Source organism: Morone saxatilis, unplaced genomic scaffold (assembly GCF_004916995.1).
Source record: "Morone saxatilis isolate NCDOM2014 unplaced genomic scaffold, NCSU_SB_2.0 Contig24, whole genome shotgun sequence".
NCBI classification, from domain to species: domain Eukaryota; kingdom Metazoa; phylum Chordata; class Actinopteri; family Moronidae; genus Morone; species Morone saxatilis.
The window spans coordinates 5,359,224-5,372,317 of NW_023339807.1; the positions used below are offsets into that span (position 1 = coordinate 5,359,224).

Genomic DNA, 13,094 nt, shown 5'->3' on the forward strand with positions numbered 1-13,094 from the left:
AGACAGAGACAGAGACAGAGAGGAAGTTTTTTCATGTGGGCCACCCGTGTAACCATGTGTGTTGCATAGCTTCCATTTGTAAAGAGGCTTACTGAGCATATGTGTTGGTATTGTGAGAGTGTGCGTGTGTTTGTGTGCTCCTCGTGTCTGTGAGTGTGTGTGAAGGGGTCCAACTGCGTATCCTGGGGCCCACCTGGCAGCACTGTGCAGATTTTGGGGCCTGAGCAGCTGGCCTGGGGGCTGGTGAGGGTGTTCGGTGGGGAGAGGTTTGAGAGGGGTGTGGGGGGTCTTCCATTGCCCCTGTCCCACCAGACCCAGACAGTAGGAGGCAGATGGACAGGCCACAGCCACTGCCAGAGGGCCAGAGGGGCCACAGGGCCGAGGGAGAGGGCCAGCCAAGACCAACTGAACTCACACAAAGAAAGAAAACACGCACACACAAACACAGTTGAACACAGATGAAACACATGCAAAATACAAAACTCGTTGAATTTATACTGATCATTAGATACTGCTTATCATTCCTCATTTTTTAATTGTAAAATGGTACATGATACATATACAACAACGACATCAGATGAGAAGAACGACATAGTTGTGTTGGTGTACAGTGCATTGCGTGTGTTGTGTTATCATTTCCATTTTTAGTTGCTCCACTGGAGGATAATCACATTCTATTACAGGTTGGCTCTCATTTTTAAAGGTTTGGCCATCATTCATATTGGTTATGATAACTTTGTGTTCACCAATTGCTGAGATCAGATCCAAAAAATAAGTTTAGTTTTTTTAGGGTCTGACGACCCCCCAGGTTAGCCAGACTTTATAGAGAAAATGAAAGCTAATGGTAAAATTGTGACCAAAACTGTAAAATTGTGACTTATACAGTTTACAAATTGACTTTCTTGTTCAACTTTGACCTACCATGCTTGCTGTAGGGATTATTTAAGACATTTTTGGTGCATTGAATTGACTTGTTTAACTCCAAATAAAGTCGTTTTTAGATGGAACTGGTGGCCTGATTGCAACCTGTCTGGTCGCCCTGTACTTGTGTGTCTTGCTCTGTTCAAATTCTTTTCAATATGTCACAGGGATCCCAGATCTTAGAAATTATTTTTAGATGAGTACAAAGTTAATAGAAATTATGTGAATGATGGCCAAACCTACTAAAATAAGATCCAAACTGTAACAAAGTCGAATTCTTTAGCTTGTTCACTGATATTAGCCTGTATTTTCTATGAATAGCAATGTTGGTCTGTCCACTACTTTGGCTCAGTTTTGTACAGACCATCAACATATATAAGAGGGACATCGCATCTCCACTTTCTCCCACAGCTGCTGCCATCTTGCGCTGGTGACATCATTTGGAGCTTTTGGTAAACCCCTGCCCTTTTAGGTTGAAATTCTGGTTTTAAGTGAAATATCTGAACACCAACTGGATGGATTGCCACCAGAATAAATTGTAATAACGTTGGGGCTCTTCATGACATTTCAGCTCGTGCCATCATCAGGTCAAAATGTATTATTGTTTATGACCAAAACAGCCTCAGCTGTACATCTTGTTAAGTGCTGATTAGTACTAAATGTTAGCATGCTAGCATGCTAAACAAAGAGGGGGAACATGATAAACAATACACCAGCTAGACATCAGCTTGTTAGCATTGTCACTGCGACCATGTTAGGACATTGACGTTAGCAATTAAAGCTATAGAGTGGATGGATGACGCTACTACAGGACAACAGTGAAAGCAGGTGTGTTGCATTAAAAAATCTGAATAGAATAGAAAACACACAATTGGTATTCAAGTCTATACTGTACATGTATTTATGTAGCTATGCTCATAAACATACATCCACCAATCATCAAGTCTCTTTTTAAACGTTCTGAAGCTGATTTTAAACATGCAAAATAAGACAATGTTTCTTGAAAACTATTCCTGAAACAACATATGGAGGACTGTTTTGAACACAGTGATTTGAAGAGTTTATGTTAAGAGTGCGTAGGATTGACACAGAGTTTATTATGAACATGTACTATAGGTGGTGGTGGTGGTGGTGTGGGAGGTAGCCACCGGCTCCAGTAGTCCAGAGAGCCACAGATGCTCCACTGTTTGTGTGTTGACTCTCTGTAATTTGTTTGCTCTAATTTGTTTTGCCGTGCCAGGGGAGTTCCGATTTTAATTTTGCTCTGTGTGTGTTTACCCCTCTTTGTGGATCGCTGATCTGTTAAGCAGAGAGAGAGAGAGGGAGAGACAGTCAGTGTGGAGGGTGGGCCGTTCACAGAGCCAAATTAAAAAAGGAGCAGTGCAGATTGTTTTAAGCTCTGGCAGCCCCTTCAGGCCCAAAGGCCTCGCTCACAGCCTGCACCTGCTCCGTCCCCCGGGAGCCTGGTTCCTGATCCGTGGCCCTCGCTTCTCCTCCCCGGGCCCCTAGCCCAGCCGCCTCCTCCTCTCCTCTCGTTCCCACTCCTATTTTCATTTGTCTGCTTTTTCTCCTCCCCATCAACTTCCCTCATTTTCTTTCCCTTCTGCAGCGTTCATCCTCTTCCTCTTAAACTTTAACTGTCTGTTTCTCCCTTCCAAAAACTCCTGATGCTCCTTTCCTCCTCCCCAGTGACTTCCCTCTATCCATTCACTTCTCAGTCCTGGCCTCTTCACCCCTTCTTTCCTCTCCACCACCTGCTCCTCTCCTCCTCTTTATCCCTCCTCTCCTCTTGCTCCTGGTTACTTCCACCTTTTGTTTTGCCTCCTTGCCCTGGCTCTACTTCCACCTCACCCCCCTTGTAACTTTTCCTCTTCCAGTTCCTGCTTCTCTCTCCTCCTCTCCTTTCTCCTCCTGTCTCGCCTCCAGCAGCTGGCAGAGTCTTAATCAGCCCCCCTCCGCACCTGAATGATTGCGACTTGTTAGCCTGATTGAAAACACACAACCATACATAAAATACAGTTAGAGGTATGACAATATAACACAATTTGGGGGCTATTATGATGACTAAACTACAGTGCAGAACTCAATAAAGTGGCGTCATGACATCAACAGCCTTTTATTAACCAAATTAAACTCATAACGATGGCCTGTTTAAAATTGTCACAACTATTCTTTATTGAAATGATCCAGTCGCTCTAGTTTATGACTGCACATCCATAGGTAGTTTGATCAGTCAGCTCCACATACAGTATGGTACACTTTGTCACACATACAATATTTACATACATTACCCCAACAGTAATGCTATGACATGGTTCCAATAACAAGACATTTAGTTTTAATATGGCTTGATTAAAGCAGTCCAACTGTATATGATGCCCAGCCTGGATGAGGCGACGCGAACCACAGGACGACATGATGGAAGAAGGTTGTCTCTAGAGTCCCAGTGTCTGGATCAAACATTGGCCTTCTGTTACCAACTCACATACCTGTTTAGGCTTATCATTTGAATTATCACTTTACCAAAGATGGAAAAAATTAATTCAATCAATTACCCCAAGATGTGGTCCAAGCAGATAGTTTTGTGTGTCCAGGTGTCCATATTAGTCTCCAAGATTTCTCCCTCCACTCCAATACAATGAAGGTGAATATGATTTTGTTTGTGGTGCCCACAGTATTGAGGAATGAAACTTAAAGCTGCATTAACTGATTTTTTTAAGCACTTTTTTTAGAAGCTGCAAAAACAAGATTTTAACACTGACGCCTTTGAAGTTGATATGGTAAAGTCAGCCTGTCCTTGCCAGAAAAAATGCTGTATAGGTCGATTGTGCAAGCGGCTTATTACGACCCATATTTACATTTGTCAGGCGGTGACCTCTAGTGGCCATAGTAATTGACGGTGATAAGAATATTGAGAGACTGTGGGCCATAGAACCAAAACATGGAAGAAGACGCTAAAATTCCCCCTAGAGCTGAGAGAATCTGCAGAACTGAGTGATAATTGTCAGTGGGTTCAGTACTACTAGTGACTGCTTTCACACTACACACTGTCATTTGATTTTTTGGTAATATAAAAATACTGATTATAGCAGCTTTAAATCCTTCAAAAAAGTCCAGAAACATAGAGGTCCACAGACTTGCAATCAATTAAGTATGACTTGCGCATTATTTATGAAAGCTTACTGTGATGTGGAAATTATCTTATCCTGCCTGTGGTGAACTTTACCTTACTTTATTAGCTTTATGATAGGAAAGTGCTAGGTGATAGGAATTACTAATTAAAGGTGTGAGGAATTAATTGCCAGACGCAAGGTGTTTTGAATTTAAAACAGGATGCAATGTTCTATAAATGGTGTGTCAAATGGGAAACAAGTAACCATGGCTATTCCTGACTAACCCTCATTTGTACTAGCATTATGTAAAGGGTTTGTATTATGCTGATTGTAATTCAGGTGCCATCCATTTTAAGTTAGTTGGAGATTCATAGATCACGGGTACCTAAGTTACAAATGGGCAAGTATAAATCTAAGAACATTTTAGAAAGGAGGCCCCTGGCTGAGAACTATGGCTTTTTGTTCCAAATTCAAACAGTTGTAACCATTTGAAAAAGGGAAAAAAGTTGTATTTTTGTTTGTAACTGACGTCCTCCGAGGCGCCACAAATAAACAGAACGTCAATTTTATGGGGCCCATGTACAAAAAGATGAGTCCGTACCACAGCGGCCCCTCTCTTTCTCTGTCCCCATTTTCCTGTATATCTTCAGCAGTTCCTATCTAATAAAGGCAAGAAAAAAAGAACATCAATTTTACAAGGCAGTTTAGGATTGTGCTACAATTTAATCTGAACGGTTTACATGTTAGTTATCATTTGCTTGAACTTGACTTTTTTGAAAAAGTTACATTCCAGTTTTGACTGACTTCCTTTCACCAAAGAAATAGCCCTTGTGAAAACAGATGACTGTGTTGTGGGGATGGTATCAGATGTCGTTGTTGACTTTTGTCTGTTTTCAGTACTATGAGGACCACACACAAAATTCTTGCTTTCTTTATTGTATTGAGGCAGAAGCAGAAATCTTACAGACACATATATCTCAAAACCCCGAGACATAAAACTATTATTATGGCTCAATACAACTAGATGAAACTGAGAAACTGTTTTTTTTTTTTTTTTGGTTAACTGACCCTTTAACAAGTCACATCTACTCTATATGCACCACAATCTTTTTGACAGCGATCGTATTGCCATTATGAGCACTTCCACCATGCTGAACGTGATAGACAAAACACTTCCCGAGACATTTTGGTCCATTTTAAACCCATGGTTTAGCCACGTTTACTTCTGCTGATTTGGGATCCTGACTGTCTCTGCAAAGGCTTTTTCATCAACTGCTTTATTGATGACATTCACGCCCAGTAATATTCACATACACACAGCCAGCATAAGCAGCACAGTCCCCTTGCAGCACAATAAGTACCAGAACACTCAGCATCCTATACTACTGTTACACACAATTATATTTCCCATTCATTTGGCCTATACGGTTCTCTACCTCCATAGCAGACTGCTCCCATTGAAATACGGTGAAAATAAATTTCCACTAGTGCAAAAGAACTTCTCTCTTTGAGAGCAATAAGAAAACAAAGATTAACAAAATATATATATTTGACACATCAGATCATATAGAAAGAATGATAAAGTGGCACTGATAACAAATTATATCACAACAAAAACTGTTGCAGACTATTCCCACCCACTGTAGTCTGAGAGAACTAAGGCTGATTTGTTGCAGTATGCACGTATGCATGCATACGCACATTACACCTACAAACACACCGACAGGTTACCTATGAATGGGAACCACAATATTAAAGTGTAGGACTGAAGGACAAATAATTAAAATGGACTGCAGGTCATCACAGTGGAATGACATTGATGTTACAAAATAAAGGAGACATCAGGCTGACTGCTGACTCCATCTAGTGGTCAAATATACAAATTACAGCTCTTTACTTCCACCCAAGAGATGTCAAAATGAATGATTGGAAGCTCGAACTTCACCGATAACAAAGTGCAAGCAAATTATTACTAAATTGGAGAGAAATAAGGATGATAACTGATAAATAAAACAGGCACAAATCTGCTCGTCTTGCCCTCTGACTTCCATTCAATAGAACTACAGGTACACGTAGGGTTGTGGTCTGATGGAGACATACAATACAGTACATCATGTTTTGATACAGATTCTTCCCACATGCAGTAGCATAAAGGAAATGACGTGAGGATCAATCTGGACTGGCACTCAGTGTCATCTGTGTTGCCTCTCCAGCACACGGCTGGTTAACAGCCGAGACACGGCAGCTGTTCCTTTTAGCCACATGATCAATCTCCACCTGTTCGAAGGGGTTTGTGCGTTAAGACACATGGCGGAGTGGTGATTAGTTGCATCGTTTCATAGCAAGTGAAGTGCCACCTGTCTTGTCTACAACACTCTTCTGTAATCTCCGCACTTTTCATGAGATGAGACGTTTCCTCTGGGTTAACCTTTCACAGCACCAGCTTCTGCATCTTGGGACGAGACAAATAAGGCAAAGAGAAACTGCCACAGGGACAGCTCTGACATTACAGGAGGAGACAAACGGTACAGTAGCATGTGTATTAGAAGGTTCAGTTTGTATGCTCTGCATATTAATACCCAGTCAGTCCATCAGGAGGGTATATCATTTGGGGTATTGGAAGTGGAGGAGCTGGAATAGTTTCTTCAGCTGTGAGAGCTGCTGTCTGGCAACCTGTCCAGACTGCCAGATTTATCAAGCTAACCAACACGACTTTTCCCGACTCCTGTCAGTCTAAATCTGTCAGCCAATCACGGCCATCCTCAAGGTCAAACCTCCAGGTCGGGCATTTTTTCCTCCTTGAGCTGAATATCATTGTCAGAACCCGTGCCCACGTCCGAGTCAAAGAGCGAGTGGTCGGAGTCGGGGGAGTGTGTGTGCGTGTGTCTGGCTGAGTTGGTGCTGGCGTCGCTGTCGTCCAGAGTGTCAGTCCTGGAGAAGAGGCCAAAGTCTAGCAGGCCTGTAGGTGAGCCGCCACTGCTCTCGCTGTCTCCGTCATAGTAAAGATCCTCCACCTCCACAAACCACTCGGGCCAGAACTTCCTCCGCATCCGCTCGCAGAACATGGCCAGGTTGATCAACTCTCCTGTAAAGACATCAGACACAGCAGGTTCACACGCTCAAGCTTTTACAGGTGCAGCGAAAATTACGGGTGCTAAACTAACAATCTGAGTCTGATACAGAGGAAGACAATACATCTGGGATACTTTGTGAGACATATTTTCTGTTATCCGTTCATTACGAGCCCTTTCATCATAAATTATGTATCAAAATGACAACAGAGAACCTTCAATTGTGGCATTACAAGCTCTGATTTTTCTCTCTTTAAAGATAAGAGATTCAAGTGTTTCCTACTCTGTGTAAGATGTGAAAGCAACAATCAAAGCCTGTGTCATCAACACTGCATTGCAGTAGACTATTGCTGCCCTCTAGTGGCTGGAACAGACAAATACATCTTTGACACACCGGCAAAGGTAAACTGTAAATCACAATATAAACTGTCTATATACTGCAAACACAGGGTAATTACAAAGCTTTAAACTAAAGCAACAGTGTCTACAGTAATCACTCAATCATTTCATTCATCTGCTTAATCCATTTAGTGGATTATTTGCATATTCTGATTCACTAATATAATGTCTGATTACGTCACAGATTTACTGACCTTTGATTAGTTGTTCTGGTCGTGTCCCAGGCAAAGTCCACATAGCCTGGGCTAGATGACCAAACACTGTAGCATCTAATGTCGACATCTTAGAGCCCATAAAGTACTTCTTATCCCCTACAGGACAGAGAATACACAGCAATGTGATGTTTTGATAGAGAAATTGTTTACTTTTTTAAAATATGGCCCTATATGGAAATAAACAATCTAATGATGGAAGTCAAGTGTGCTTCATCAACAGTGCCTGTCATTCAATTGAAGTGGATATTACATTATATACATATTACTACACTGGACTGCATTTCCTACCACTAAAACTTGCCATGCCACCATTAATCCATGATTTTTAACTAATTATCTCAACTGTTTATGTGTTACTAATTATTTTAGTATTTTATTACTCTTTTCCCATTACTTTTAGCTAACAACTTTGAGCTAAGTAGCCGACTTCACCTGTTTATCCATTCATTTTAGGTAATTATTTCAAATGTTTATACTCACTAACTATTTAAACCATTTTGTATGTCCACCACCTTTAGCTAACTAATTTCCATGTCCTTTCAGTGGTAGCCCCTGGCATACCAGTTCCCCCTGGTTGGCATTCCCTTCACTAAAGTAAGTTCAAAGTAAGATATAACCCCCAACACTGAAATCTATAATAGTTTTCTGTAAAAACCAATGTTAATGAATCAGAGAAGAAATTAAACATTTGTGATCTTAAATATGATTCATGCTTAATCAATGATCTTCTCCTTCCCTGTAGCTTTGAGAATACACCTTTCATCCTGAAGGTGGAACAGCTGCACTGCAGCAACAACACACTCTAGATTCACACTTCTGGCACTGGAGTCTGGAGCACCAAAACATTAAGCTGTATGTTTGCGAAGTGTACTGATACTTTCACTCTAGGAATAACCTTTCTTTTTACAGCAGGCGGTCGTCGGTGGAAGTGGCACACACAGATCGATGCAAATTACTTTTCTTTCTTTCCATCTGTACACTCTGATATTGTATCACAGTGGCTCAGATCCAGAACTTTCCCTGTTTCCATTGGTCTCCACTATACCACACTAAGCACAAACAGGCAATGACATGACATGTTTCATGTTGAAATATACCGAAACCACATATGAATGAATCTTTGATATGTTGTCTGCATGGAAATTAAATACATTTACATGCTACTTAATTAATATTTTAAATGATACCCCTTATATCCCAGGATATATTACTGTGCATTTGTATTCTGAAATAATTTGTCAGGGTCTATTAGTCATTAACACTAATGCTTCATTAGGCCACATTAGCCTGCCAGAGGCAGCCAACAATTTTTACTTTGCTTATTATGGCCTGGCAGTGCCGGAACAAATTATCTTGATACAGATGTCACTTCAACATCACTCATATCAGCACGAATACTTCCTGTGTCTGCCTAGACAAATGACCTTTTCTTTAGGCTTTCACTGGTATTTACTTCTGATTTTATGGAACAAAAACAAAGCAGTTGTTATGGAAAGATTGTAACATTTCTCCACCACTATCCACTGGGGCTGTGTATTGAAAAGAATCTGAAGATACCATACATATCACGACACAGGGGTTACGATTCAATATATTGTGATACTGTGAGCTAGGCGATATATTGCAATTTTATTTGTCATGGTATAAAAAACATCATAGCCTTCAGTTCACAACACTGCTATCTAACAGTGGGGGTTTATTTATACTGTCAATGGTCTAATCACAAAAATTGATACAGTATCATTAGAATATCACAAAATAAAATATCACAATAAGATATTTTTCAGTATTTCACATACCCCCACTATCCACCAAACTGAGTTTCTAAATAAATTTGAGATTGTCCACTGCTTTTAGAAATGGCCAGAGATTTGTAAAAACAAAGGCATGTAATTCTATTATCTAACATTCAAAATCTGGTAATGCTGTTATCAGATTATATAACAGAGTTTGGGTAATCCATTGTATGTTACCCCTCATAAATTTGATGAGTTAAGTGATAGTCCTAATGGAATACATTTTAATGCAAAGGTTTGGAGAAGAGGCATTGAAAATGCTTATCCACACACGTTCACACACATGCAGTTCTCTTCCTACCGAGCAGTGTGGCCAGCGTCCTCATGTCCTTCTCCATCAGCGCGTAGACCTCCTCCTTAGAGAAGCGTCCGATGCCGTGGCCGTACATCTCCCTGCGCACCATGCTGCCGTTCAGGTGGCCCAGCAGCCACTTCAGAGTGCCGCTCAGAGGGCCGCTCATCGCCAGAAGCTTCTGAGTTTCCTCCAGGTTGTCCACCCACTGACAGTAGGCTATCGTCCTGAGAGAACACACACAGCAGATCGTGTTATTATTGATGATCTAATTGTGTCAGAGCAGGAAAGGGTCTGGCACCAAACCACTTATATCGCAGATCTTCTAACACTGACAGTCAGAGTCGAGTCTCGCTATAAAGAAAGAATTTTTTGCTCTTCTTCTTGCTCTTTCTTAGGTCTAGATTGCAAACAGAAGCTTTGTAGTGTCTGATCCTAAACAAAAATACAAAAGGTTGCTGAACCGTGGTTCTCAATCTGTGGGGCCCCACTGGTGGGGCATAGAGCCACTGCAGGTGGTTTGTGGATAACCAAATATGGAGTGGAACATAGTTGAATGTATACAATGTATGTTGCTGATGCTTTTGTGCTGACCTTTATTTTTACTAAAATTCAACTTGGATCCTTTTTTATAAGTTTGGGTTCTCTGACATTGTTAATGAATATTAAATATTTACACCAAGCCACCTTTACTTCCTTCAAAGTAACAATGAAATAAGAGAAGGGCAAAAAAGAAAACCCTAGTGAACCAGGGAAAACTTTGTGTACTACGGTGTTTTGAGTTGTTACATGTCAAATTCCGATATGTAGAGCTCCTCACAAACAGCTCTAATCCAAGACTATTTTTAGCAACATATGATAAGAAGCTATCATTTCAGGATACCAAAAGCAATCCCTTACGCCAGCACATAAATCCTTATCAGCAAATCCAGTCCTGAAAACACAGAAGCGATTGAGCTCATGGATCAAGAATCCAGGATGCACAGTAGTGTCAACAATAAGACGCTTTAATCTGAGCCCTTGTATCCTGTTACCAACAATGCTTTGTGTCCATCGACAATTAACCTCACCCTAATCAATAAAAGTGCACCACCGCATCCGTCCTTGCCCATTTATCAGCTGCACTGCTCTCAACTCGCTGCCAGGAGACAACATCATATATCCAGCCCTTTAAACTGTCAGGCGGCTGGGATGTACTTGAGGAAATGCTTGGCCCCTGCCTCCCATACAGACAGAGGTTAGAGAAGAAATGTGCACACATCCAGGAAATCCCATTATAGATTGGGATTAAAAACTGTTGAACAAAAGCACTCAAAAGCTCTGTGTCTTTGTTGAGTCATTCAGATTCCCTTCCTTGCTTGTGTTAAATTAAAAAAAGGGAACCTGGGCATCTGCATGAGCCATCCTGACGTCAAGCAGAGATTTGTCTCACAGCAGTAGACAGATCTGGTGTGTCTGTGTGCAAACAAGCCCGACTCAAATCCTCAAAATCCCTCTCTAATTCTGCTTCTATTGATCTGCGTCTCCTCCTTTGTGACCATTATAGATTTAATAAAAGAAACCAGTGACAGTTGTTTTAACTGCATTTATCTCATTAAAATACACACATAATGAAACGAGTAACTGTCCCTGATGTTTGCTGCATTCATTGCCGCCTCTGCTGTGTTCATGGTTTTCCAGGCAAGCTGCCTGTGCATGTAGACACTAACAAGATTAAGCTGCTATATCCTCATACACTTGCACTTTCTTACACCACCTTATTGGAAATATAGACTGAGCTTCCTCCTCAGCTCGTCTGAAAGCCTGGAACCCATGAGCCGTGACACAACTGTTCAAGGAGCTTCTGTCTCCAGCCTCCAGTCTTCTGGGTCACTCTAGATGACTGGTCGCTCAATAGAAATTGAATTAAAGCATCTGGGAGTGGTGACTGTCTAGTACTTCCTGTTTCATTATCTGATACACAAAGAAGATATACTACCCTTTGTTTCCAGATTGGGAAAAAAAACTGTTTGGATACAAATACACATCTGAAAGTGCAGGTAGCTAGAAAGGAAAATATTTAAAGGACCAGATTACAAACCTCTCTAATTTCAGATCTTTTGCAGATTATTCCATGCCCATGGATGAATAGTACTTTGGGCTTCCTCAGATCTGTTTAAAAAAAAAAGCAACCACTTGGAGGAATATAGCTCGTTATTACCAGAGATAGGCCACAGAGATATGTTGGAATATCACATCATTGCTTTAGAAATACAAATGCACCGGTTCTGTTGCATGCAAGGGGTCAATGATATCCAACCCACCAAATCATAAAGAATTATATAGTTAGTACGGGATTTTGCATTTGTAATTAAACGTAGAGATGCATGGCACACTTAATTTAAGGCTCCGTAAACTGGAGGAGGCAGCATGCATTCACAGTATGTCACCGTAATTAATCACAAGTAGCTTCCACAAGATTTAAGGGCATGGCCGCTTAGTGACAGGCGGGTGCCTGCTATGGGTGACATCACAGAGACTACGTCCATTATTAATGATACAGTCTATGGCAGAAACATGGTGGCCTCTGTAGATAAAAACAGCTCATTCTAATGTAACGAAAATACAATAATTCTTATGTTCAGGTGATTATACATAAATATGAATATTAGATTCCATTTCTGTCAATAAAGCCTCCTAATTACTACACAGTAGACTTTTGTGATAAATATTTAAAGCATAATATTTTATAAAATTTCCTTAGACAGCAATGGTGCATAAAGCACAGTTCTTCGGTGTCCTGCTATCTTATTTTTTATAGCAGCATCAATCAATCAGAAGAAGTGGCTGGTGGGAAACTGTGGGTGTATGACCTCACCTTCAGTTGCTGCTGCTGGCCTGCAGCTCTGTAGCCCTTAAAAGAGCAACAAGCCGCCACGCTGCCCTTCCCTCACATAAATAATTCAATCAATAGGTCTATATGTGGGTCTAAACATGGCCCAGGGTGGGTGGAGGAGCACAGAGGGAGGGAGGATGTACAGAAGGTTACATGAATGACCTCTAAAGCTTTGCAGAAATGTCATGGACTCTCACATCTATATTTTTCCCAATTACAACATTTCTAAGCACATCGTACTGTGAGGTTGCACATGTCACATCCTCATTTACTCTCTTTCTCAGTGGATAAAAAGAACTCTTAAATGGTCTGAATGTGAGGACCAAGATCCACAAGTTTTGCTCAAAATGTGTCCTGACATTATTAAATAAATGAGAAACAGGATCAGTGTTAGATCTGTGTGTGTGTGTGT

General features: G+C 41.0%; 1 protein-coding gene across 1 annotated transcript in view; it reads right to left on the reverse strand.

Moving 5' to 3' along the window:
- Nucleotides 1–3,088: 3,088 nt before the first annotated feature.
- The window catches only part of faxcb (failed axon connections homolog, metaxin like GST domain containing b), a 17,592-nt gene continuing 7,586 nt past the window's right edge, over nucleotides 3,089–13,094 (reverse strand). The window contains exons 4-6 of the mRNA XM_035671919.1: nucleotides 9,817–10,034; nucleotides 7,699–7,815; nucleotides 3,089–7,119 (exon numbers count right to left, since the gene is read on the reverse strand). Coding sequence (XP_035527812.1) covers nucleotides 6,803–7,119; nucleotides 7,699–7,815; nucleotides 9,817–10,034 — 652 coding nt within the window. The 3' untranslated portion in view covers nucleotides 3,089–6,802. The remainder of the gene's footprint in view (nucleotides 7,120–7,698; nucleotides 7,816–9,816; nucleotides 10,035–13,094) is intronic.